Source organism: Cavia porcellus, unplaced genomic scaffold (assembly GCF_034190915.1).
Source record: "Cavia porcellus strain 051 isolate PalLab524CR breed Dunkin Hartley unplaced genomic scaffold, mCavPor4.1 scaffold_15, whole genome shotgun sequence".
Classification (NCBI taxonomy): domain Eukaryota; kingdom Metazoa; phylum Chordata; class Mammalia; order Rodentia; family Caviidae; genus Cavia; species Cavia porcellus.
Genome location: NW_026947498.1, coordinates 8,765,101 through 8,790,661, shown reverse-complemented (window position 1 = coordinate 8,790,661; position 25,561 = coordinate 8,765,101). Strand labels below are relative to the sequence as shown.

At 56.9% G+C, this 25,561-nt stretch overlaps 1 protein-coding gene across 4 annotated transcripts; it reads left to right on the top strand.

Moving 5' to 3' along the window:
* Window positions 1-861: 861 nt before the first annotated feature.
* On the top strand, window positions 862-25,461 carry LOC100731808 (protein FAM3B-like). 4 transcript variants are annotated; one of them, XM_063224573.1, is made up of 9 exons: window positions 862-1,017; window positions 2,142-2,283; window positions 12,868-13,011; window positions 17,555-17,678; window positions 18,998-19,056; window positions 20,286-20,336; window positions 20,914-21,001; window positions 21,750-21,882; window positions 25,331-25,461. In XM_063224573.1, exons 2-9 carry the CDS (start codon window positions 2,229-2,231, stop codon window positions 25,418-25,420), a joined length of 744 nt encoding a protein of 247 aa, XP_063080643.1. In that variant the 5' UTR covers window positions 862-1,017; window positions 2,142-2,228; the 3' UTR covers window positions 25,421-25,461. The 4 variants fall into 4 exon arrangements, with proteins under 4 accessions (XP_063080643.1, XP_013001476.2, XP_063080645.1 ...); XM_013146022.3 differs by lacking the exon at window positions 862-1,017 and adding an exon at window positions 1,145-1,304; XM_063224575.1 differs by lacking the exons at window positions 862-1,017; window positions 12,868-13,011 and adding an exon at window positions 1,146-1,304.
* The last annotated feature ends 100 nt before the right edge of the window (window positions 25,462-25,561 follow it).

Below are 25,561 nucleotides of genomic sequence, written 5' to 3'. Positions count from 1 at the left end.
TACAAACAAACCCAGAGGCAGAAACCCTCTTCTGATACTAGATGAGCTAATGACACAGGTAAAATTCTTGGTGTAGAAAATCAGGACTCAGTTTCCCAATTTTAGCCACAGGGAGGCAGGGCTGGAGAAGGGTTCACAGAGAGGGCGGCTCAGCTGTAGGGACACAGAGAGAGGCCAGGCCCAGGCCTGGTATGGTATAGTTCTGAGTCCCTACCTGACTATCCTGCCTTCTGGCCTCTGGAGTTTTGGAGGACATGAGCCTTGTGAACCAGAGGACAGCAGCTGCATTGGCCACAGGAAACAGGACTCCCCACAGGACATCTCAGCAAGGACAGGGCTGTGGAGGGAGGGTCACAGCCACCATAAAATCTGTCCCCAGCAAGCCCAGGGTGCAGGGCGTCATGGGCAATCCTTGGGCTCCTGGAGAGAGAGGACCTGGCAGAGCCTGTACAGAGAGAGCCTGCTGGCGGGATCTTGCTAGACAGTGGGGACCTCACTTGGCAGCGGGGACCTCACTAGGCAGCAGGACAGCTTCCCCTGGAGCCCGGACTTCCTCTTGTGGCTTGAAGTCGCCCTGACTACAGCAGCTTAGAGCGCAATAAAACCCTAGGCATGTTTGTACCGAAACCGTGCTCCCAGATGGCCAGCGCTGGCTGTCCTGCTGGGGTCCTGATGTCGGATGATCTCTGGGTCTGGGACCTTCCCCAGGACCCTGCCCTCAGACAGAAGCGTCCAGCTTCCCCTCAGCAAAGGAGGAACAGGGAGCCCCGTGTGGCTGGCTGTGTCCACAGCAGGTGGACTCCGAGCTGCCCTAGACGGATCAAAGTGCCTTGGAGGGTTGGCCCAGGGACAGGACTCTGAGGTGGGGAAGGAGGTCCAAAGACTCTGCCAAGCTTCCTTTCCCAGCTGTTCCCTGGTGGGAGACATTGGTTGGCAACGCAGGTGCTCCTGGCGTCAAGGCACCTGGCAGTCTTTTTCTCAGCTGGTCTTCTCAGGGCATCTTCAGCCCTGGAACAGGTAGGTCAGCCTGAGGGAAAAGGGCCTGCTTGGTGCATGACCTGAGCTACAGGACAAGCCCGGTGGCCCTGCCCAAACCTGCCTGGCTGCTTGCCCTGCAGTCTGGCTGGTCCCCACCTGGCAGTTCCCTGTAAGTGGCCCGCCCTTTGCCTGCAGACTGACTGGGGGAGAGTGAGGGCAGGTTCCCTCCCTTGTCTCCTCCATATGCCTCAGCTAGGCTGAGGTTCCTTCAGGTGCCTGCGGGGTGGTGGGGAGCAGTGCCTGGAAGACTCGCCTCAGGGCTGCAGGTGAGTGGGTCCCCCCACCCCCCAGTGGTGGGGGAGGGGTCTGGCCAGAACCTGCCAGGCAATTCAGATAGGGAAGTTCAGCAGGGCCACCTCCTGTTAGACTGGGCCTGAAAATGGGGGTTCAGGCCAGAAGGGGGCTGGGTGGTTCTTCCTGTTTGCCCCCTGCTCCTTCTGGGTACTTGGGGGAGTGGGTGTGATAGCTGGCTTGGAGCACAGGGTTGGGTTAGGCCGGGCCAGGGGCCTCCAGCAAGCCCCTTTCCCGGCAGATGTCCTGGGCCTCTGCCAGACAGGGCTGCTCCAGGTGGGGCTTGTCCGGGAACCTGGGACAAATGAAGAAGACAGTGCCTCATGCTTTTTCAGGGATGGGGAGTTTGGAAGGTAGCTGGGGACAGTGGTCAGAGCAGTCAGGAAGGTCCTGACCATCTGTTTCTCTGCTGACCTTCCCTTGCCTGTCTTTCCAAGGGTTCAGAGGCAGCAAGGAGCAGAGGAAAGCCTGAGGGCCCGCCCCCACCCATGCACAGAGCCTGCCTTATCCTTTCCTGTCCCCTGTGTGGGAGTCACCTGGTGCCTGCCTTGGTCACACATGTCATTTGTGCTGGGATTGCCATGCCTGATGCAGCCCCAGGACTTTGGCACCAGGCTCTGTCCTGCACTAACACAGAGCAGTGATTTTTTGCCTAGGCCTGGGTCACTCACACTCCAGGAGGCTTGGCTGGATGCATAGGAGCCGCCTCCTACCTCTCCCCCACTGTGTAAAACCCTCCCCTCCTTACCTGTAGTGCATGCACTAATGGTCTCTACTGATGTCTGTCTGGTGCCTCTGTGCTCTGTCTCCAGACACCCTGAAGGCCTCGCTCTTGGTCCTTGCTTCCCTCTGTGCCTGGTACTTCGGGTACCTGGTGACAGAGCTCATTCCCGACTTGCATGTCCAGCGCCGTCCACATGGTGCGGAGCATCGGGAAGAAGCCTGTCCTCAAAGGTGAGAGTGGGATGTGACCCCAAATCTGCAGCCTGCCTGCCCCATGATCTCTGGAGGCCCTGAGTCAAAACTAGGCCAGTCCAGGTCCCCCATTCTGGAGACACATTGTTTTGTAAAGCAGGGGGACAGGAGCTGGGGTGCACAGCTGTAATTCTAGTGCTGGTGACTGAGGCAGGAGCAGCAGCACAAGCTGAAGGCCAGCCTGGACTCCGTAGTGAGACCCTGTCTCAAAAGTAAAATCTAAAGGAATGAACATCTTGAAAGCCATCTGCGAAGCTGCTGTTACTCGGAAAGGACTTGGAAGAAATATCAGGCACCTCGAAGGAGTTTCCGATAAATACCCCAAAGGGCATCTCAGTCTGCCACCAAAGACAGATGAAACTGCCTGTTGGTGGCCCCTCTGTCACCTGGTGGCCCCTGTGTCAGCTGGCATGTGAGCCCTGGCTTCTCTTGTACTGCCTCACAGGGCACAGGCATCCCTGTTGGCGGGGGGCAGCTCTCACATCCCTCAGAGCAGACAGTAGACACTGTTGCAGTGCCGGAGGGGGGTGGTGTCCAGGAGGTGATGCTCTCTGGCCTGTTTCCCAGGGCAGTGTCCCAGTCCCTGCAGTGGGCATGACAATGCCATGGCCAGGGCAGCTGGCCTGCATCACAGTCCCAGAGGCTAAGATCAAGATCCTGGCAGAGGGGTTCCATCACAGTTCCCTTCTTGGTCCGCATGTGGTGCCTCTCTAAGGGTCACGGTAGTCTCTATTCTCTGGTAGCAAAGTTATTTTATCACACCCATTCCCAGAAGGCCGTGTTACCGCAGTAGGAAACACCCGTCCCTGAAGCCCACTGATTTATTAATTTCTCAGGTGTTGACCCATGCCCTGCGCCTGCCCATGTGGTCCAGGTCTGACCTTCACATCCGAGGGGATCAGGCTGGAGCTCAGGGGTCAAGTAGGAAACGCAACAGAGAAACTGCATGAGCCAGATGCACTGTGGGAGACTGCTGGTTTGAATTTCACCTGAGTGGGGCACAAGTGTGATCGTAGAAGTAGACCAGAAGCCTTCAGGGCACCAGGGAAGCCGTCAGCTGAACCCCTGCTAAAAATTGGAAGTTGCTGCCTGTAGATTTTTAATGGAGCATAAAAAATTAAATCATGCAAAGTTGAACAGCTGTGAAATGCTTAGAAAACTCTTATGAAGCTGCTTGTTTTATGGAGGAAAAGGAGCATTATAGGAGCTACTGTGCCTGAAGCAGCTGATTTTGTTTTGGGGGCTTTTTTTTAGCCAGGATCTCACTATGCACCTCTGGCCGGCTGGCCTTGAGCTCTCTGTGTAGCCCAGACTGGCCCTGAAGTTGTGGCCATCCTCCTGCGTCAGCCTCCTGAGAGAGGGGCTGCTGTGTGTATTCTTTATTAAGGTCCTGGTGCCAGCACTGCCTGCACTCGTGCCTCCGGCCTAAGGAGGAGCCAGTGCCATGGGTCAGGGCGGGAGGCATGCTCCAGGGGGCTGACTCTGTCTTGTGCTGGGCCTGATTTTGGGGCAGGGCAATGGTGTCCCATGATGCTACAGTGCAGGCTTGGTGACCAGCGTGGATCTTGGTGGCCCCTTCCCGGCTCGCTGGCTGTGTCTGGGCTCCTTCTAGCTCAGGGCCTGTGTTTGGAGGGGAACCGTTGTAGTGGGGGTGGGGAGTCCAGTTGGGGGTTCACTTAGATGACATCTAAGAGCAGGACCCGCCTCCCCGGGTCACCAAGTCCTGTCCATGGTCCTCACCCTCGACCCCAGCTCCTAGGAGGTCACAGGTCCAGACGGCTATTGTCCGAGACTCTAGAGCCAGGAGCCGGAGCCCAGCTTCCCTCCCCGAGCTGCTCCACTTGGGCCTTGGTCTCAGTGACGAAGCACCTCATGCAGCACCTCTGTCCCCCCACGCTGGTCTTCACCGTGTTTGGTGGCCCCTGTGAAGTCAGTGCCCCTGAGAGACAGAATGGACACGGGGCTGGATACTGCTCTTGGTCCCGTGGGTATGGAGGCCATTTGTACATGCAGACAACACTTAGCAGATTAAACAGGTGGAATACCCACCGTGGGATTTGGGCACACTTCGTCTGTGGATATGTGACACATGCCCCTGGCTATGTTAGAGACATCTGCTTGTTTCAGTTGTAACACTCATGGTTTCTTCTCAGTGTGGTAGCCAGTTTCTCAGAATGGTGCTGGGATGGGACCTGGGGCCTCTGCACTGAGGTGCCACCTGCAAGCCCTCCTTTGTATTTCACAGTGAGACTGTTGTACTCCACTCAAAACACAAGGCCCCATGATGAAAAACAGGGCAAGACCCCCAGGATGACAAATGGGGCAAGACGTCTTTTTTAAAAGAAGAGCTTTTATTTTAGCTAGCCCCGCGACACAGTGCAGATGGAATTTGCAAAGCTGTGCAACTGAGTTAGAATTTTGACTGATTTTTATAGTTCATTTATGATTAGCTCATTGATCATTAAGTACATAGTGATGAGAAACATCACTATGTTCCCTTTTGCTTGAGGTAAGAGGCATTTCACAGTGGGTGGTTAGGCAATTCGTAGCCCTCAGTCTGCCAATTCTGGGAATATTTGTCTCTCATAAAGGGATCAATGGTTGACACAGCATCATTTGTCTCTTACAAGGGGAACAAACGTTAACATAGCACAAAGGTCACTGAGGTGGGGGGGATGACGAATTACAGAACAGGCCTTTCTGGCAGTGGTTTTTAATGAGAGTGGACAACCTAATGCCAGAGGATCACAGAAGAAGCCAGGACTCCTCCACCAGAGGGGGCCAAAGCCAAGACCAGGATGTGGGGGAGGGGGCGGTGGAAGGGCGTGGCCAGAGGCTGGAGAGAGCTGAGGCATGGGGCAGGACATGCTTGGAGGGGTGCAGGGACCCCAGAGCTGCAGAGGCAGAGGTGGTGAGAGTAGTGGCATGAGGGTGCTGGGAGGGGGCGTCGGGGTGGCATGGGGGTCAGGGTTGGGGGCAAGTAGAGGGTGATTTGGAGAGGTGCCAACCAGCGGCACACGGGGGAAGGCGCCAGAAGGGGCTCAGGTCAAGGTTAGGTTAGGGATGTTAACTGCCATGGCCAGGCCAGTCTGGGACCCAGAGTCACACCCGGGACAGGGAAGGGTTCCTGGGTGCCCGCTATGGCATGAGGGGTGCGGGGCGCGCCTGAGGATCACGTGTTCTCGTCTTCCGCCTGGTTTCCTAGTGAGGCTCCTGAGGCAGCGCCGCAGCCCTGCCCCTTTCTGCCCGGTTACTTCAGAGCCAGCCTCAGTGGCAGCGCTGAGTAAGGACCGTGCCCTTGGGGGTGCTCGCTACACCACAGCCTTCTAGAACCTTCCCTATGTCTCTTCTTGCATAGCACAGGGCCCGCTGGGGTGAGGGCCCAGCCTCCCCTGTAGCCCTGCAAGTCAGGCTCAGAGACACCCATAGCTCAGCAGCACTGCCCAGCTGTCTTGAGGGTGAGGCAGGAGGGGCCCTGTGAGATGAAAATCAGAGCAGCCACTCTGGCTCAGCTCTGGCAGCCTCGTGCTCTCCTCTCCCTAATCTCATGGGGTGCGGCCCACAGAAGTGGCTCTGGAGAGTGAAGGCAGCATTGGAGAAGGGGGACTTGGGCCTGGGCCGGTCTTGCTTTTCATGCGGGGTGCGTTCCAGTTGGGGTGAAGGCATGGGTTCCAGGGGATGGTGAGGCCAAGAGAAGGGGAAGAGTGGGGACGCACGAATACCACCTTTCGTTGCCCAGGGAGGACTTGGGACCTCAAGATTGGATTCTATTGCAGAGACTTGGGGTCATGTCCCGGGGCTGCAGAAGCATGGCCGGGATGTTACAGACCAGGGTCCAGTCCAGTGGCCGGGTGCTGTGAAGGCTCCTGTGGAGTGGACTGCCTGGTGACCATGCTGCCCCGGGCTCCTGGCAGGGGACCTCATCACGTACCAGGACTGCCAGCATGGCTGCTGGATGCCTTCTTCCCATAGACTGTTACCTCCGAAAGCCCCCCACCTCAGTCCTGCTGGAATTCAGCCTGCTGATCCTGCCCCCATCTCTGACCCAGTGTGACAGGGCACCTCGAAGTCATCTGAGAAGCATTTGAGGCACAGGCTGCCGAGCTGTTCTGAAGCTGGGATGCTTCCCCCACCCGCTCTGGGGCAGATATCTGCAGCCCAGGCAGAGCAGGCCCTTGGTCTCTGCCAGTCACCCCACTCCACCCACAGCCTCCAGGTTGGTGAGGGTTTTCTGCAGTGACACGCGGGCACCATCAGAAGGCCTGTCGAGAGGCTGTCAGGGCCATCTTGGCACACAGCAAGGAGCATGTCTGGAAGCTTGGAACCAGGCCCTGGTGCAAGCCCAGCTGTGTTCACCCCCCCACCCCCGGCCATGCGGCTCAGAAACTGGATGTTAGTGCTCCCTGCAGCTGAAATAAGGAAACCATGAGGTAGCTGTCTGTCGTCCTGTTGGAAGGGGGAAAGGGTCAATCAGTACATGGGTTCTGGGGCTCTTGCCAGGCCCCTGGTATCCTAAACACCTGCTCCCTGTCATAGGTAGATAAAGAATCAGCAAGTGTCTCTGGATTGGTTGGGCCCCAATGCAAATGAGAATGATCAAGAACATATGATTGGCCCTGCTTAGAACACCAGCTATAAATGAAGAGAGGAATATGGAAAGTTTCTGATTGGTCCGGAATGGCACCTTTGTGACTGGGTCTGTGTACAGTCATAGTGGGCTTGGAGTGTCCCTCCCTCTGCAGCCCTGTCCTTGGTGGACTGGCTTCTACTGTCAGCACAGCTCTTGCAGCTTCTGTTGTTCGAGTTCTATCTCAGGGATTCTAGACTAACTGTGGGTCCTGCCAGCAGGGGTCCCAAGCACGGGCTTCTCCTCCGTCCACCTCAGTGCTGCATGGAATCTGTTGTGGGTTCTGGCTGAGGACGCAGGGCTGGAAGATCTCATTGCCTTAGCCTCCCCCTCTGCCCTCTGGTCTATGGTCCTTCTGTCTCCATTCTGGACTCTTGATGGCCCCCAGCCCCAGTGGTATCTGCCTGTGGCACCACATGACCCTGTCCTGATGGGCTTTGGATCCCCGAGTGCACTCAAGCCCTTGTGTTGCATGGGACCTGTGCACGACTGCACGGAGCCACCTGCCGCTGGCCCCTGGCCAAGTGTCCCCCGGGACCTGACATTGGCCAGATGTGCCTGGCTCTCATCTGCCTTGTTCATGGTGTGTGCTTTGGTCCAGTCGGCACCCACTACACACTTAGCACACGGAATGGCTTGGGCAAAGATCTGTGTCTTCTTAGAGCTGCTGTGTTCTGGTTTCTGGCTTGAAAGCTCCTGGCAGCCCTCAGAATCCAAAGGTCCCTGCAGAGTCAGCCCTGCCAGCCAGCTGTCCAGGTATCAGCAGTGCTTTATGCTACCTTATAGTTACGACTGGGCGAGGCTCTGAATGAAGTCACCTCCATTTAACTGAGGCACTGGATACCTGGCAGCTGTGAGGGAGGGAGGGCGAGCTGCTCTTTACCTGAGTCTGACACAAAGCGGCACAGGTTGGATGTTGTTTGCCTTAGTGTGTTCCGTGCGTCCCCCCTCCCATCTTCCAAGAAAGAGAACTCCCAGTTCATGCATTTAAAACTGAAAAGTGGAATCCAAAAGTATTAACTGTATTGTTTCACATTAGGTGTGGTAGTGCACGCCTGTGAACTCAGCACTGTGAGAGGCTGAGGCAGGAGGACCCCAGGTTGCAGTCCAGCCTGTGCCCCTTAGCAACGTAGCCAGGTCCTATCTCAGAGCAATCACAAGACTGAGGATGTGGCTCAGTGTGGAGACCCTGGGTTCAGTGCCCAGCACCACCACCATCACTACCACAGCAGCAACAAACAGTGACACAAACTCCACACAAAGCAGACACTGGGTGGAGCCATGACCCAGCCCCAACCTGTCCCACTCCAGGTCCTCTGGGGGACCTGGGCTCCCTGTCCCTCTCCTCAGCCACTCTGGGTGTGTGTTAGCTGCAGGTATGGAGAGGGTCTGTCCTCCTGGAGATCTGCAGTGGAAAAGCTGCTCAGGTAACCTGGACTATTTTTCCACAAAGCGTGACCTAACCACACAGGGCCAAGTGAATGATGGCCTAGAATCAGTCTAGGTCCCCCCAGAGACTGCCCGGAATGGTAAAGACCCAGCCTGCTAGCAAAGCAAACACACATTATTTATGGAGAAGTTGCTTCTTATTTCCAACACAGTGCTCAGTACAAGCCATGGACCAACCAGGAAACCCTCGGGCTGGAGCTGGAGAAAGCCAGGACCCAGGCTGGTGGCTCGCTGGGGATGAGAAGAAGGGAAATTTGAGCCAGCTAGGGTGTGCTTCGTGCAGGAACCAGAAAACTACCCAAGGAGCAGGGGTTTCTGGCTTTGTTTTGTTTCGTTCTGTTGTTTTGAGATGAGGTAACCCTGTTTAGTTCAGGCTGGCCTTGACCTGCAGTGATCCTCCCACCTCTGCCTCTTGGCTGCTGAGATTCCAGGTGTGCACCATCAGGCCCGCTTCCCAAGCAGTTTGGTAGAGTTGAGAGAAGCTCCAGGGCACAGCACGGAGAAACAGGTGCAACAGAAGCAAAGAAAGAGCAGGAGATGTTGAGACAGTGTGTATCGGTCGGCTTTGCTGTCACGGGGATGCAGCGCCAGCACCTATGACTTCTGGGGGAAAGGGTAATGTGCCTCACAGTTTCAGGGGACTTGGTCCATGGCTGCTGGCTCCAAGACAGGATCCTCAGGGTGGCAGAGTGGTGGGGCAGAGCTGCTCTGTTCCCTACGTGGTGCAGGGGGAACCACAGGGAACACCTCAAGAGAGGAGCCCCAGACACACCCACCAATTTCCCTTGCTCCCCCCTGGGCATTTCTTAAAGCCATCAAATTGATACAGTGAGGTGAACCCCGGCAAACAAAGCTGGCCACCTCCAAGGGACAGGAAAATAAAACGTGATGTCCAGGAACCCCTGGACATTGGAGGGCAGTGCAGTTAAGAAGCTGAATCTTAATTCTTTTTCAGAAGGAGACAGCCTTTTATGAGGCAACGTGTTCTGAGGTGGCTGGGCAAAGTTGGAAGCTTCCATTGTGACAGTAGCGGACACTGGGGATGTCCAGGGGTTCAAGCAGTGGGGCACTCTGAGAAGAATAACCCTTGGGGCCACAGGGTCCTATTGGAATCCTTGGTCTCTGTCTGAGGGACTTCATGACACTCAAGATTTCATGTCATCATTCTGAGGCCATTCCAGTGTCTTCCCTGCTGTGTGGATCAGAAAAGGATTGCGAGTCCAGCTCCTGAAGCCCAGGGATCAGGTCGTTCTCAGGCTGTCAGCAGGGTGGACAGTGGTGCAGCGTTCAGGCTCTGGTCAGTGTGTTCACACATGGCGATCACGTACCCTGTAACGCAGTGATCCACCTAGGGCCATGCTGGGCCCACCCAAGTCCACGCCTTCTCCACGCAGGCTTTCCTCGTTGCAGGTGCACTTGCAGCTGCCTGCCTGCCTTGGGGACTGCTGTGCTGGGACGTGGGTCCCGTGGTCAGACGAGCGTGTGGTTTGCTCTCTGCAGCACTGTTGTCTCGGATTTAATCAGGCCCTGATCCCCACGTTTGCGTGCCAGGGAACTCACCTCCCGGGGCGTGGGGGAGCACAAACCTGAAAGGACTCGCTCAGCATGGAGGAGGAATGACTGTGCAGAGTACGCCAAGAACGTGTGCCGCTCAACAACAACAAAAATAACTCAATTCAAACACAGGCAATGGACTGGGCTGGGTGTCCCCTCAAGATGCTGTGCAAAAAGCAGACAAGATCAGAAAGAGGTGATTGGCATTTTTCATCACCAGTTATACAAATCAGAACCCTGAGGAGGGATCACCTCGCCTCCACAGAGATGGCTATGTCTGATGCCCCAGGCACACAGCAATGCTGACAAGGGCGGGGGAAGTGGCCCTGGGGTGTGGCTGGCGGGTCCAGGAGGCAGCTAAGACCAAGGCTGCCTTGTGACCTGGGAGCCCCACTTGCCAGTGTGTGTCCCACAGCACTGAAGTACGGTGTCCCAGAGATGTTTCGCCAGCTTTCTCCGTGGCAGGGTTATCCAGGAAGTGGAAGCAGCCTACGAGTCCGTGGTTGGACAGATGGATGGATGTGAGCATTCTGCCGGACTTGCTCTCAACCTGAGGGTGCTCAGCTGTGGAAGCAAAACTGCTCCCTGAGGCAGAGACCCTAAGACTCCTAATGTGTCAGGCGGGCTGAGAAGCCAAGTTTCCAGAGGCAAGAGGCCCTGGGGTGGCTGTCAGGCAGGGTGGAAGGACTATATCGAGTTAATGTGTAACAGGCGCTGTTCTCTCCTCTTACAAGATGGCACCACGCTGGAGGTCAATAAAGGGAATTTAGGGTGCAGGTTCACTGTGTATTGTGCGTTTTAATACCGAAACTGTTTAAAGATACAAACAAACCCAGAAGGCAGAAAGCCCCCTTCTGAGACTAGGTGAGCTAATGACACAGGTAAAATTCTTGGTGTAGAAAGTTGGGACTCAGTTTCCCAGTTTCCCAGTCTTAGCCACAGGCAGGCACGGCTGGAGAAGCGTTCACAGGATGCCAGAGGGCAGTTTAGCTGTAGGGACAAAAGAGGGGCCACGCCTCGGCCGGGTGCGGTACATTTCTGAGACCCTAGCTGAGTCCTGCCTTCTGGCCTCTGAAGTTTAGGAGGACGTGAGTGGTGTGAACCAGAGGATGGCAGCTGTGTTACCTACAGGAGGCAGGACTCTCCACAGGACATCTCAGCAGGGATAGGGCTGTGGAAGGAGGGTTACAGCCACCATAAAATCTGTCCCCAGCAAGCCCAGGGTGCAGGGCGTCATGGGCAATCCTTGGGCTCCTGGGGAGAGAGGACCTGGCAGAGCCCATGGAGCGCCTGCTGGGCAGGATCTTGCTAGATTGGGGACCTCACTTGGCGGCAAGACAGCTTCCCCTGGAGCCCGGACTTCCTCTTGTAGCTTGAAATGGCCCTGACCACATCGGCTTAGAGCACAATAAAACCCTAGGAGTGTTTGAACTGAAACTGTGTCCCAGATGGCCAGCGCTGTCCGTCATGCTGGGGTCTAGATGTCAGATGCCCACTGGGTCTGGGACCTGCCCCAGGACCCTGCCCTCACCCCCGACAGAAGCGTCCAGCTTCCCCTCAGCAGAGGAGGTGCGGGGAGCCCCGTGTAGCTGGCTGTGTCCACAGCACGTTGACTCCGAGCTGTCCTACATGGATCAAAGGGCCATGGAGCGGTGGCCCGGGCACGGGATTCTGAAGTGGGGAAGGAGGTCAAAGGCTCCATCAAGCTTCCTTTCCCAGCCGTTCCCTGTTGGAAGACATTGGTTGGCAATGCAGGTGCTCCTGGTGTCAAGGCACCTCGGGGTCTTTTTCTCAGCTGGTCTTCTCAGGGCATCTTCAGCCCTGGACCAGGCCAGCCTGAGGGTAAAGGGCCTGCGTGACGCATGACCTGAGCTCCAGGGTGAGCCCCGGATATGGCCCTGCCCAGCCACTGGCTCTAGCCTGGCCTGTCCCCACCTGGCAGCTCCCTGTAAGCGGCCCGCCCCTTCCCTGCAGACTGACCTGCGGAGAATGAGGGCAGATTCTCTCCCTTGTTCGCTCCCTATGCCTCAGTGAGGCTGAGGATTCTGCAGGTGCCTGGGGGTGGTGGGGAGAGGCACCTGAAAGATGAGCCTCAGGGCTGCAGGTGAGTGGGCCCTCCAAACCCCCAGTGGTGTGGGAGGGGTCTGGCCAGAACCTGCCAGGCAATTCAGATAGGGAATTCAGCAGGGCCACTTCCTGTTAGACTGGGCCTGGAAATGGGGGTTCAGGCCAGAATGGGGCTAGGAGGCTCTCCCTGTTTGTCCCCTGCTCCTTCTGGGTGCTTGGGGGAGTGGGTGTGACAGCTGCCTGGAGCACAGACTTGGGTTAGGTCGACCCAGGGCCCCCCATCAGCCCCTTTCACGGCAGATGTCCTGGGCATCTGCCAGACAGGACTGCTCCAGCTGGAGCATCTATGGCTGAATAGGAGTCCGGGAAGCTGTGACAAGTGAAGAGGACAGTGCCTCATGCTTTTCCAGGGATGGGGAGTTTGGAAGGTAGCTGGGTACAGTGGTTAGACCAGTCAGGAAAGCCCTGAGTGTCTGTTTCTCGGCTGACCTTCCATTGCCTGTCTTTCCAAGTGACTGGAGGCAGCAAGGAGCTGAGGACAGCCCGTGGACCAGCCCCCACCCATGCAAGAGCCTGTCTTCTCCCTTCCTGTCCCCTGTGCTGGACTCGCCTGGTCATACACATTCTTTATGTCAGGATTTCCGTGCCTGCTGCAGCCCCGAGACTTTGGCCCCCTGGCTCCGTCCTGCGCTAACATGGAGCAGTCACTTCTGCTTGGGTCACACTCCTGGAGGCTTGGCTGGATGTGTAGGACCCCACCTCCTACCTCTCCACCGCTTTGCAAAACCCTTCCTTTCCTCATCTGTCGTGCGTGCACTTAGGGTCTCTGCTGACAGCTGTCTGGTGCCTCTGTGCTCTGTCTCCAGGCGCCCTGAAGGCCTTGCTCTTGGTCCTCGCCTCCCTCTGTGCCTGGTACTCTGGGTACCTGGTGACAGAGCTCATTCCTGACGTGCATCTGTCCAGCACCGTCCACATGGTGCGGAGCATCGGGGAGAAGCCTGTCCTCAAAGGTGAGCATGGGATGTGACCCCAAACCTGCAGCCTGCCCGCCCTAGGATCTCTGGAGGCCCCGGGTCAAAACCTAGGCAGGTCCAGGTCCCCCATTCTGGAGGCACATTAAGTTTTCTAAAGCAGGGAGACAGGAGCTGGGGTGCACAGCTGTAATCTTAGCACTTGGAGGCTGAGGCAGGAGGATCAGCACAAGTTGAAGGCTAGCCTGGGCTCTGTAGGGAGACCCCGTCTCAAAATAAAATCTAAGAGATTGAACATCTTGAAAGCCATGTGCAAAGCGGCTGTTACTTTGGAAAGACTTGGAAGAAATATCAGGGACCTCGAATGAGTTTGCGATAAATACCCTGAAGAGCATCTCAGTCTGCAGCCCCTCTGTCACCTGGTGGCCCCTGTGTCAGCTGGCATGTGAGCCCGGGCTTCTCTTGTGCTGCCTCTCAGGCACAGGCAGGCGTGCATAGAGTGGGTGGAGGGCAGCATCCAGGAGGCGATGCTCTCTGGCCTGCTTCCCAGGGCAGTGTCCGGTCCCTGCAGTGGCTGTGACAACGCCATGGCCAGGGCAGCTGGTCAACCAGAGAAACGCCTGCCCCACAAACCCAGAGGCTGAGATCAAGGTGCTTGCAGATGGCCCCCGTGACAGTCCTCCTCCTGGCCCCATGTGGTGCCTCTCTAAGGGTCACCGTGCTCTTTATTCTCTGGTAGCAAAGTTATTTTGTCACACCCATTCCCAGAAGGCTGTGTTGTCACTGTGGGAAACACCCCTTATGCAAGCACACTGATTTATTAATTCCTCAAGTGTTGATGCGTGCATTGCGCCTACCCATGTGGCTGAGGTCCACCCTTCACCTCAGACGGAAACAGGCTGGAGCCCAGGGGTAAAGTAGGAAATGCTGCGGAGAAACTGGATGAGCCAGATGCACTGTGGGAGACTGCTGGTTTGAATTTCACCTGAGTGGAGCACAAGGGCGATGGTAAAATTAGACCGGAAGCCTTTGGAGCACCGGGAAACCGGCAGCTGAACCACTGCTAATAGCTTGTTGGAAATTGCTGTCTGTAGATTTTTAATGGAGCATAAAAAATTAACTCATGTAAAATTGAACAGCTGTGAAATGCTTAGAAAATTTTTATGGAAGCTGCTCATTTTATGGAGGAAAAGGAGCATTATAGGAGCTACTGTGCCTGAAGCAGCTGATTTTGTTTTGGGGGCTTTTTTTTAGCCAGGATCTCACTATGCACCTCTGGCCGGCTGGCCTTGAGCTCTCTGTGTAGCCCAGACTGGCCCTGAAGTTGTGGCCATCCTCCTGCGTCAGCCTCCTGAGAGAGGGGCTGCTGTGTGTATTCTTTATTAAGGTCCTGGTGCCAGCACTGCCTGCACTCGTGCCTCCGGCCTAAGGAGGAGCCAGTGCCATGGGTCAGGGCGGGAGGCATGCTCCAGGGGGCTGACTCTGTCTTGTGCTGGGCCTGATTTTGGGGCAGGGCAATGGTGTCCCATGATGCTACAGTGCAGGCTTGGTGACCGGCGTGGATCTTGGTGGCCCCTTCCCGGCTCGCTGGCTGTGTCTGGGCTCCTTCTAGCTCAGGGCCTGTGTTTGGAGGGGAACCGTTGTAGTGGGGTTGGGGAGTCCAGTTGGGGGTCGGCTTAGATGAGATCTGAGAGCAGGACCCGCCTCCCCGGGTCACCAAGTCCTGTCCATGGTCCTTACCCTCGACCCCAGCTCCTAGGAGGTCACAGGTCCAGACGGCTATTGTCCGAGACCCTAGAGCCAGGAGCCGGAGCCTAGCTTTCCTCTCTAAGCCGCTCTACTTGGGCCTTGGTCTCAGTGATGAAGCCCCTCATGCAGCACCTCTGTCCCCCACGCTGGCCTTCACCATGTTCGGAGGCCCCTGTGAAGTCAGTGCCCCTGATAGACAGAATGGACCCAGCTTGGATACTACTCTTGGTCCCGTGGGTGTGGACTCAACCTCCCTCTCAATGGGAGGCCATTGGAATATGCAGACTGCCGTCGGCATGGAAATGGGGCCCTCCTTTCTGTGTGCGTGGCCCGGCCACAGATGGGCACCATCCTTCAGTGTGCTGGAGGCTTCGGCTCGGTCCCCAACCCTGGCACCACCTTCCTCACTCAGACCCAGGTCCCAGTCTCCAGATGGGAAGAGCCTTCGAGAACGTGGATTCCAGGACCCTAGGTCAGGACTTTAAACCTGTAGCCTGGATCTGGCCCTGGTGATTCCTGGGCGCTGAGGCAAGAGGGTCACAAGCTCCGACCCCAGCCTGGGCAACATGGTGACCTAGGCCTTGGCTCCAAATCTACTGTGAAAGGACCTGGGGTGTAGCTCAGTGTGAGGGCCCTGGTTCAGTTCCATACTACAACACAAAAAATCAGGGAAAATAGTAAGGAAGCCTTCAGGTCCAGGTTGAATGTAAGAATCACTGCCGCCTGAGAGCCCCTGCATGGAGAGGGCATTTGTCCTGGTGAGGGTTTGTGGGTCCTGACGCTCTTCATAAGCTTAATAACCCTACAGTGACCCTCATCTGCAACTGCCCACTGATAGCATGAAAGTGAATTTTAAATGTTAAACTGATTTCACTGCCCTTCCCACCCCTGCCCGCTGACAGAAGAGCTGTCCCTCTCTCCTGTTTGCAGTCTTCATTTCCTTTTTTTTTTTTTTTGGTCTTTTTCCTTTTTATTGGTACCGGGGATCAAACTCACGACTGCCTGCTTGCAAGGCAGGGGCTTAGGCCGCTGAGCTAAATCCCTAGACCCTTCTTTCCTTCCTTAATAAGCTGCCTGTCTCCATGCTCAGATGAGAGGTGAGAAACGTTATTGAAATTTGTGTGATTTGGTTCGCTTCTGATTACATTTTCCACGTGGGACTCTCTTCTTGCAAATACCTAAATTTATCCTTACTCATAGCCAAGTAATACTCCATTGCTTTGGTACCACATTTTCTTTGCCATTCGTCTCTTGGTGCATGTCTGGGTCACTGCCAGGGCTTAGCTGTTATGAATTGTGCTGCTATAAACAAGAGTTTGTGTGCGTCACACACCTTTAGCTTTTGGGGAGACACCCAAAGGGGAGTAGCTGTGTCAAATGGAATGTCTTATTTTAGTTCTTGAGCAGTCTCCATCCTGATCAGCACCGCGGCTGTGCTGGTTCCCACGCACACCGCAGGGTAGCAGGGTCTTCCTGCCCTGCGGCCTCGCCCACACTTGTCATTTGATTTCTTTCTTTTCTTTTTTTAAAGACAATTTATTTGAAGGTGGGGGAAAGAGAAGGGAGCGCAGGAGGAGGGAGAGAGGAGACAGCTACTCTGGGCTTTGGGTGCTCATTTACATCCTGCAGCTTATGGGACTGGTTTACAGCTCTGGTCTTCACGGAGCCCTGCCTGTCAGCACCCAGGAGAACATTCCTTCTCCCCTCTTCTCCTCAGCTGCCTCTGGATTCCTGCTGCCCGGTCCCCTGCCCTCCGCTTCCAAGGGCTGCGCTGGACAGAGGTGGAGAGTGCGGGCGTCCTGTCCTGCACTGGTCCTGGAGGAGGCGACCTGGGCCGCTCACCTCTGCGGGGACAAAGGCCCTTCCCTCCTGGAGGCTCTGCTTGGGCTTTTTCTCTAAGACCCAAGGTTTCTGCTTGGGCTTTTTCTCCTTTAGATGCGGGCTCTCCTTACCGTGGCCGCTTCACTGTGCTGAGCGGGGCTCCCCTCATCCCACCCGGGGTGTCCTTCTTTAATGACGCGAGGACCCTGAGATTGGTCCCAGGATTTTCTCGGAATCTGTGGACAGAAGCAGTGTGCTTTGTCCTCCTTCTTACAGGGGCCGCTGCCCTTACTGACTTTCCCATGTGAGCTCAGTCCTCTGTGGGTGATGCCGAGCCAGTGAATCCTCCATGGTCTGGCCGCCTTCCGCTGGTTCACGCCTTGCTGGGAGCTTTGGCCTCTGTGCCCTCAGGGACCCAGGCCCTGCCTGCAGCGCCCTGTCCAGCTGTGGTGTCAGGATGACTCGGTCTCCTGTGGCAGCCTGGGCCTGTGCCTGCTTTTCACCCCATGGGGAAGGGTTGAGGAGCTCCAGCCTCGTCTTCTTGCCTGTTTGGAGGACAGGAGGCACCCTCCCGGCTTGCTGACCCCTGGTGCATACTCCTGCACCCTGGGCAGAAGGGCTGAGCTGGCCATGAGAGGAGAGGGTCACCTTGAGGGTGTGGTGACGGAGCACACATGGGTCTGTGTGTGTGTGTGTGTGTGTGTGTGTGCCTGTGGAATGCTATATGCTGTTTGTGCGTGTAAAGTGGTGAAAAGACAGAGGCTGCACACGTGTCTGCACACACACGGCTCCTGCCAGGCCGGGGCTCCGCACACCTCCCTTCCTGCAGCACAACCCCACCTCACCCCTGAGAACCGCAGGAAGGATGTGAGCTGTGCCTCTGCAGGGGACTGTGATCTGCTGAGCAGGGAACCAGTCCCTCAGAGTCCCCCTGCAGGGGACCCGTGGAGAGCTTCTGGCAGGTGCCTGATCAGTCACAGTGAGGATAACGCTGTGCCCTTGTCCCTTGCAGCCCCATCCCCGAGAAGGCAAAAGTGTGACCACTGGACCCAGTGTCCCCCCAACACCTACGCCTACCGGTTACTGAGCGGCGGGGGCAGAGACAAGCAGGCCAAGATCTGCTTTGAGGACAAGCTGTGAGTGCCAGGGTGGTGCCAGGGGGTGGGGTCCGGTCTGCCCTGACCGGGCTGGGCCCTAGGGTAGGTGGGGACACCCTGCATTATGCTTAGGCTGGGACACATATGGCTATGTGTGCGATGTCCCCCTGCCTTGGCTTCATTTGGCTCATGGGTGAACGGGGAGAAGCTGCCCAAGGGCTGAACACGAAGCCTGGCTGGCAGGGTTTCCCCCATTGTGCTTGGTGGCCCATCATGTGTCACATCTCTGTCACCTGCACTTCAGACAGAGCGAGCTGGAGACACCTGCTCCCGATGTGAGCAGTGTGGTCACCACGAGCTCCATCACTTTAGCCCATGCGGGTCCTGGCCTGGCCTGTCCTCAGAGCCCGCTCTTGCCCGCTGTGCTGCTTCCCAGAGACCTGGCTCGCTGGGTCCCGAGGCTTCAGACCTGGAGGAGACACTGGTCCTGTGCGGCCCTGAGACCGAGACCCAGGCCTGGGGCCACCAGGCCGCCCTGCTGTGCAGCACTTCAGTGGCAGCAGGGAAGAGGGACTTCTGCCCTTTGTGACTCCTTCAACCCTGGTTGAACACGGAGGAGCCTCCCTTACCTGCTGAGATTTTACCTCTTAACTCATTTCCCTCCTTCATGTGGTTCGGAAATTCGTGTCTGTATCAGAAAAGTGCACGTGGAGGAGTCTTCCCTACAAGCCCCGATTCACCACTGCACATCTTTGGTGCTAGTTTCTGATTTGCCACCTTAATGCTTCATGGCAAAACAAACTCTTTCACACCTGTGCATGTTTGTGTTTTGCTTATGTGTGTATGCATGTACACAGGAGCACCCGTGTGTGGGTGTGTACCTAGACACACGAACATGCTCTTCTCACGTGAAGGCTGGGAGCCCCACAGTTTGCATGGAGCTTTCCCGACTGAGCGGTGTCACAGAGCTGGCCCCGGAGGGTACAGACAGATTTCCCCATTTCTGTCCGGGTGTCTCGTGCTCTGCAGCAGGGATGGGCTCACACCATATCACCGCTGGGCACTTCTCAGGAATGCAGTGTTTATGTGTGGAGAGCGGGTGCTCAGGGGCAGGGTGAGCAGGGAGCCGGGCTGAAGGATGCGAGACCCCCAGCCCACCACACCCCCACCACTGCCTTTCCCCTGTGCTGTAGCAGCAGTGCAGGCTTTGCTGGGGACGGGGTCTGCAGAAAGGGGCGGGCCTCCCTGGGGCTCCCAGCACTGCCTGCACTGCAGCAGTGGCCGGAGGAGGGCTGTGCCCTGTGCGGCTCGCAGCCCTGCAAGGAGGGCGGCTGGGCTGACTTCGGCTCCCGTTCCAGGCTCATGGCAGAGAAGCTGGGGAACATCGGGAGAGGCATCAACATCGCCGTGGTCAGCTGTGAGTCAGTGCGTCCTTCCCCAGAGTCCTCAGGGCCCCAGAGGGATTCTCACAGCAGCCCTGGGTTTTTAGGCCCCTGCGACCCCGTCCTGTCAGGGCTGTATTTTAGTGCACTTTACAGTTGTGCAGTTATTTCTACACTCTTAGTGGCTCCAGTGACAACAGAAAGTGACCGGAAAGCTGAGTGTAAAGGGCTGTGCAGTCAGACCCAGGCCGTGCAGAGGAGGCCCTGCAGGCCCAGCTGAGCAGCCGGGCTGGGCCAGAGCAGGGACGGGGCTGCTACCCACCTCCACCCATAGCTGGGTGACACTGTCTGCCTGTCTCCTCCCTGTGACCGAGGGCCTGTGGATCTCAAGCCTTGGATCCTGTGAGGGGCGGCAGATCCCTTGGGTCCCAGCAGAGGAGCCAGGGAGCTCAGGGACAGAGTTACCTACAGTGTCCCTGGGCAGGCTGGCAGCGAGGGCGAGTGTCGGCAGGGCTGGGCGCATGAGACCAAATGCTGCCAGGCCAGGAGCCCCGGGGACCCTGTTGTCAGGGCGGGAAGGACCAAGGGGGCGGAGGGAGGAGCTGTGTTGAGAATCACTCTGCCTAAAGACCCTGAATCACAGTGCCCTGTGCAGTGGCCCCCGGTGGATAGCAGTGCATCTCACACAGGGGAGGCTTGGAAGTGGCCTCTGCCTCCAGCAGCAGGTAAAGGGACAGCAGGAACGTGGTGTTTGTACACTGTGAAGTACTACTGTGCCATGAAAAATGACAAAGCTGAGTCTCCTGTAGGCCAGTGGATGCCCCTTGAGACCATCATGTCAAGTGAAATTTACCAGACTCAAGCTTAAATGTCACCTGGCCTGTCTCACAGGAGGACAAGGGCATAAATAAGTCAGAGAGCAAGACAGAAGCTAACAGGAGACAGGGAGATGGGTCCTTTGCAAAAGCGCAGGGACCCCAAGGGAGAGAGGAAGGGAGGGACCAGGAGGAGAAAGCACTGAGGTCCCTGCCCAGCTCCCCGGAATGCAGCCCTCGTGGCCCGCAAGCCGGCATGGATGGCAGAACAGTGGGAGAGACAGTTCAGAGCAGCTGCCCGGGCTGTCCCTGTCCTCTTCCCCCATGGCTGGACCAAGCTCTATCTGAGCTGTCTGTTGATGGACACAGGGCAGCAGCATGCCCTTGGGGCCCTGGGCCATGCCCCTGACCCTGGGAGCTCACTCTGAAACGTGGTCTGTCACTTGCAGATGTGACCGGGAAGGTGATAGCAGCCCGAACCTTCGATATGTACGCAGGCGGTAAGAGCGCGTGTCTGTCACAGTGCAGGTGACTGTGACCCCTGGGCAAACCCTGGAGGGTGATCAAGGCGCCAACTCAGGAGAGAGCAGGATTCCCCAGTCTGCACTGCAGGATGCACTGTAGCATCCGGGTTCAGGCCCAGCCCCGGCAGCTTAGTGATCTAAGAGCCAGGACCACAGCGATGACAGGAGCAGTAAAAAGGGTGGTGGACCTGGCTCATGCAGAGCCCTGGGTCCACTGTCCAGCGTTGGGGAGAAAGAGATGTCCCCCGGGGCCCGGCCTGGAGGACTCGGACAGTACCTTCTGGTCTGATTTTTCCCAGGCATCTCCTGAGGAGCTGCTGTCCAGCTCCAAGGAGCCTGTCCTCTGGCGTCCCTGTCACTCATCCCATAGTCCTGTAAGGCGTCCATGCAGTGCACCCTGCCCAGTCCCAGCATTGGTGGGAAGTGTGAGGGCCATGGTTGCTGGTCATGCCCAGCCCTGGTGGTCAGGGATTGGTGCACATGAGGAGGCTGAGGCAGCAGGGCAGGGCCCTGTGGCTGGGGAGGACCCTGACTGCCTCTCTGTGGCCCCCAGATAACTCAGCACCCATGACCCAGTTCATTCAGAGCGCACCTGCAAAGTCCCTGCTGCTCATGGTGACCCAAGACGACGGAAGCACCAGGTGAGAGGGGACAGAACGGCCACAAGAGTTCCCCAGCCTCATCCTGGGCCGGAGTGAGGGGGACAGGAAGACTGTGGGCCCCAGGCTTCTTGAAGGCAGAGGAATGGCAGGCAGTGACCAAGTGGGGTGGGCAACTCACATCTGATCGCTAACCAGAGTGTGGAGAGCTAGGGGAAGCAGCCACACTGGGAGGACACAGCTCAGCCTCTCCAGGCAGGAGACCCAGTCCCAGGAAGACACATTTCTGGCTGTGTAGAGCAGAAAGGACAGGCTGGCCTGTTTCCCAAACATATCTGACCTCAGAGTGCTTGAACATTTTCCTTCCCTCACGGCGCACTTTGCTGCAGTGGGTTGGAGGCCCTTCCGACCTTCACTGGGACAAAGGCCAAGCACGAGGGCCTTGAGAATCAAAGGCAAAGCTTCTGGGTCCCAGCCTGAAACCAGCTGGATGGGGTGTGAGGCCTGTCATCCCAGCACAGTCTGGAGGCTGAGGCAGGAGGGCTACAGGTTTGAGGCCAGCCCTTGTCTCAGAGTAAAAAAGAGGGCAGGGATACAACTCACTTCAAAGGCCCTGTTCTCAATCCCCAGTGTTGCAAAAGGGGGCTCTGAGTAGGACTCACTGTTAGTCAGCAGGTACAGCTCCCCCAGCTCTCCTGCCTCTTCAGCTACCATTGGCACCCATCTAGGGATAGCAGTGGACACAGCAGGGCCGGGGCCATCCTTACACCACCCCCCCTTTCACCCGCAGACTCAAGGCTGAGGCCAGGAAAGCCATCGAGGCGCTGGGAAGCAAAGAGATCCAGAACATGAGGTTCAGGTCCAGCTGGGTGTTCCTGGCGGCCAGGGGCTTTGAGCTGCCCGCGGGGCTTCCGAGGGAGAAGGTGAGTCAGGGTCCCTCCCTGCCTGACAGTGGGGCCCAGCCACTCCCTGGTACAGAAGGTCAGGCTCTCGCTGCCCCTGCTCTGGGGATGGGGACAGTTCCCAGGTTGGCAGAGGTGAGGACCTCAAGGGTACAGGCACCGAATAAGCGCTTGGTCATCGTGGGGCTCTTCAATTGCTTGTTTTTCTGTTTTGAGACAGAGTCTCACATGAACTCACTAAGATGCCTGGAACCCACTGTGTAGCCCGTGCTGGTCTCAAACTCACAGGGACCCTCCTGCCTCACATCCTGAGTGCTGGCATTACAGACCCCAAGCTCCTGGCGCTGTTGTAGCGACCTGCCCTGTGGTTGATTGCACCCCTCCCCATTGTCAAAGTAAAGGCGCAAAAGTACAGCGTCCTACTCTGTGAACTCCCAAGTGGCCGTGAGGTCCAGCAGAGTTTGGTAGAGGCGGGCAGTGGACACCTCCGGGGCCTTCACTGCAGCCTCTCAAGCCGGCAGAAGACAGCAGGTTCAGGAGCAGGCAGTAGATTTCGGGCTGTGCAGTGAGTGCCCAGTTCCATGGGGGACACCCGATCACTTCGGGCTGGACTTGGATGCTGGGCCCTGGGTCTGGTCACAGGGCCAGCAGGAATGGATGGAGCAGCCTGACCTGGTGAGGTGGAGGATGGGGACTAGGGGAGGTGAGACCTGTGGCCTTCGAGAGGCACTGGGGTCAGACTGTGGCTGTCCTCACACAAAGTCCACTGTGGTGCAGGATGGGTCAGGTGGTTTCCCAGGGCCCTGCCTGGGCTGCTCCTCACCTACTGTAGCCTCTGGCTGTGCTGTAGGGACCAGATGGGAGTGCCCTGGCCTCTGATGCCCGGACCCGTACAGGTCAAAGGGAGCCCAGCATGAAAGGCCGTGGTCAGGTTTGCCGGGCATGCACCTGTCCTGTGGAGCATTCCTCAGGCCCAGTTGCTGTGCCATGGGCAGCACCCCACAGGCCAGCTGGGAAGCCCCAGGTCCCCAGCCTCCTAGGACATGTAGCACAGCCTGAGGTGGTCAGGATGCCCTGGCTCTGTGCTCTGGGGCCGGCAGTGTGACCTCTCGGGACCTGGGACCCTTGCCTGTAGGAAAGGGGAGGTCAGTGCCAGAGTGTTCTGTGAAACACCAGGGTTAGCCCGGCACGGTGGCACACACCTGCACCCCAGACCTCAGGAGGCTGAGGCGGGCTTATCACTGTGAGTTCACGGCCAGCCTTGACTTGCAACAGGGCAGTGAGACCGTTCAGTGAGACAGGGACAGACTCTTCAGGAAATGGTGCCGGGAAAGACGGAGTCTGTGTGTAAACCAAACAGATACAAAGGTTAACGCAGCATGGACTGCATACCTGGGCCTCACCGCGGGGACATTCAGATCCCGGGAAAGCAGACCAGATCTGTGTGACCTGGGACCAGCCAGCACTTTCCTAGAGATGGAACCAGTAACGACACAGGGGAAGTAGACAGACTGGTCCTTGTCAAAATTAAAGGCTTTTCTGCCCCAAAGAACACTGCGGAGTAAACAGCGCATAGAGAGTGAATACCTGGAAATAACAGACCTGGGTTCGGAATACAAACCGAACTCTTCCTTGCTTCCTTCTTTCTTCCTCTCCCCTCTCCCCCTCCCTTCTCCCCTCTCCCTTCTCCCCTCTTTTTTCGAGGCAGGGCTTCACTGTGCAGTGCAGGCTGGCCTTGAACTCCTGGAGACCCTCCTGCCTCAGCCTCCTCAGTGCTGGGTTATGAATGTGCTGTGTACAGAACTCTCACAGCCTGACAGTAAGAAGCACATAGTTCACAGTGGCCACAGCGCTGACTGGGCTGGAGTAAATGTTTCCTCAGAGCCTCTGCACTGGGCAGAACTGCCTGGACGGTTGTGATGCTTAGTGTTGGGAAGAAGGCTAATGAGAGTGGGCAGGAGAGGCTGCCCCACCCTGCCCTGGGGCAGCTGTGGTGCCAAGAAGCTGTCTGCCTTGGCTGTGGATGAGACGCGCGATGGTGGCACTCGGGGCCATTCCTCGCAGTTAGGGCAATGAACTTGGGCGCCGGTGGGCACCCTCGGGCCCCCACCGAGACAGTGGGGCACCTTCACCCTGGCCCTGGGCTCAGAAGCAGCATCAGAGTCTACCAGACACAGCCACGGTGCCAAAGCGCGGGTGAGCCGAGCCTTGGGGTCTTCCTCCGCCCTCGCCACCCTGGGATGAGCCTCCAGACCTCATGGCTGGTGACAAAAGCCAAGCACACAGGTTAACGCAGGGGAGACTCCTGTGTGATCTCCAGGGTATGCGGCCCTCAGGGACAGGGGCAGGATGGCTGCTCATGGGTCTGCGGGTCCTCGTCAGGTGAGGAAATGCCTGGGGACTGACCAGAGGGGCAGCGGCGCGTCCTGCTGCTCTGCGTAACCACGTGGCACTGGCACTGGATCTGGAGCTGTGCACTGCGGTACACGCCCAGCCCTTTTGGAGTTTTTGAGACAGAATCTCGCTAAATTGCCCCTGCTGGACTTGAACTTCTGATCCTCCTGCCTCAGCCTCCCAGAGTGCTGGGGTTATGGGTGTGCACCACCACACTGGGCCTTAAGGGTGCAATCGTATCTCAGTAGAACTGAACCCCAAAGCAGATGCACCATTTCACTGAAACGCTAGGCGAAGGCGCTTAGTACCCAGAGGAGTTGGTTCTCTACACGGGGTTCACCTTGCGTGTGAAAGCACATACATTACACAGCAGACTCTAATGTCCTCTGAAAACATGAGCTATGGAGGGGAATGCAAAGAGAACAAAGATGAGTTTACCTGCATATCCCAGCTTCCATGAGGAGGTCACTGCAAATCTGGATTAGTAAAAACTAAAATCTTTTTAAAGATTCAAGGAGAAGAAAGATCCATCCTGCTCTCAGATCTGAAAACCAAAACCCACAGCTGTGTTTTCCACCGTGGATAGGGGCAGCCAAATTTGCATATGCATTTTAATTTATTAAAATTAAAGAGAATTTTATCTGCTGATCCTCCCTCCACGTTTCCTAGCTTAGTGTGGCTGGCAGCAGGAACATCACCATTGTCACAGAAAGTCTGAGGCCTCATTCTGATGTCATTGAGAATCATGATACAGGAGCCAGGTGTGGTGCACACCCATAATCCCAGCCCTTGGGAGGCTGAGGCAGGAGGATCACTGTGAGTTCGAGGCCAGTTTGGGCTACACAGTGAGTTCACGTCCAGTCTGAACTGCATAGAGAGACTTTGTCTCAAAATGCCAAACCCCCCCCCCAAAACCCAGAATCACATGGGGGGACTCAGCTGCCCCCCTAGTCCAGTGGAGCCCACTCCAGGAGGTGGCTTTGTCCTGTCCCTTTGCTCAGGGATCACCCAGGCTAAGCCTCTGTCCATCTGCTGGCTTAGTGAGTAATGGGACTCTTCTTCTTCCCTCACACAGATCAACCACTCTGACGGTGCCAAGAACAGGTACCATGGCTGGCCGGCGGAGATCCAGATTGAGGGCTGTGTGCCCAGGGAGCCCAGCTAGTGCTGCACACACTCAATAAACGTGTTGGTATGGCCCGAGAAGCTGCTAGGTCCCAGGGTCCCTTTGTAACGAGTATTTGGAGCTTGGTGTCAGCCAAGACAGTGCTGGCTATGTGAAGTCACAGCACACGACCAACCCACC

Coding starts and splice junctions, on each gene's coding strand:
- LOC100731808 (XM_063224573.1), top strand. CDS start 2,229: ATGTCCAGCGCCGTCCACATGGTGCGGAGCATCGGGAAGAAGCCTGTC. Junction 13,012..17,554: donor GGAGAAGCCTGTCCTCAAAG/GTGAGCATGGGA, acceptor TGTCCCTTGCAG/CCCCATCCCCGAGAAGGCAA. Junction 21,002..21,749: donor CAAGACGACGGAAGCACCAG/GTGAGAGGGGAC, acceptor TTTCACCCGCAG/ACTCAAGGCTGAGGCCAGGA.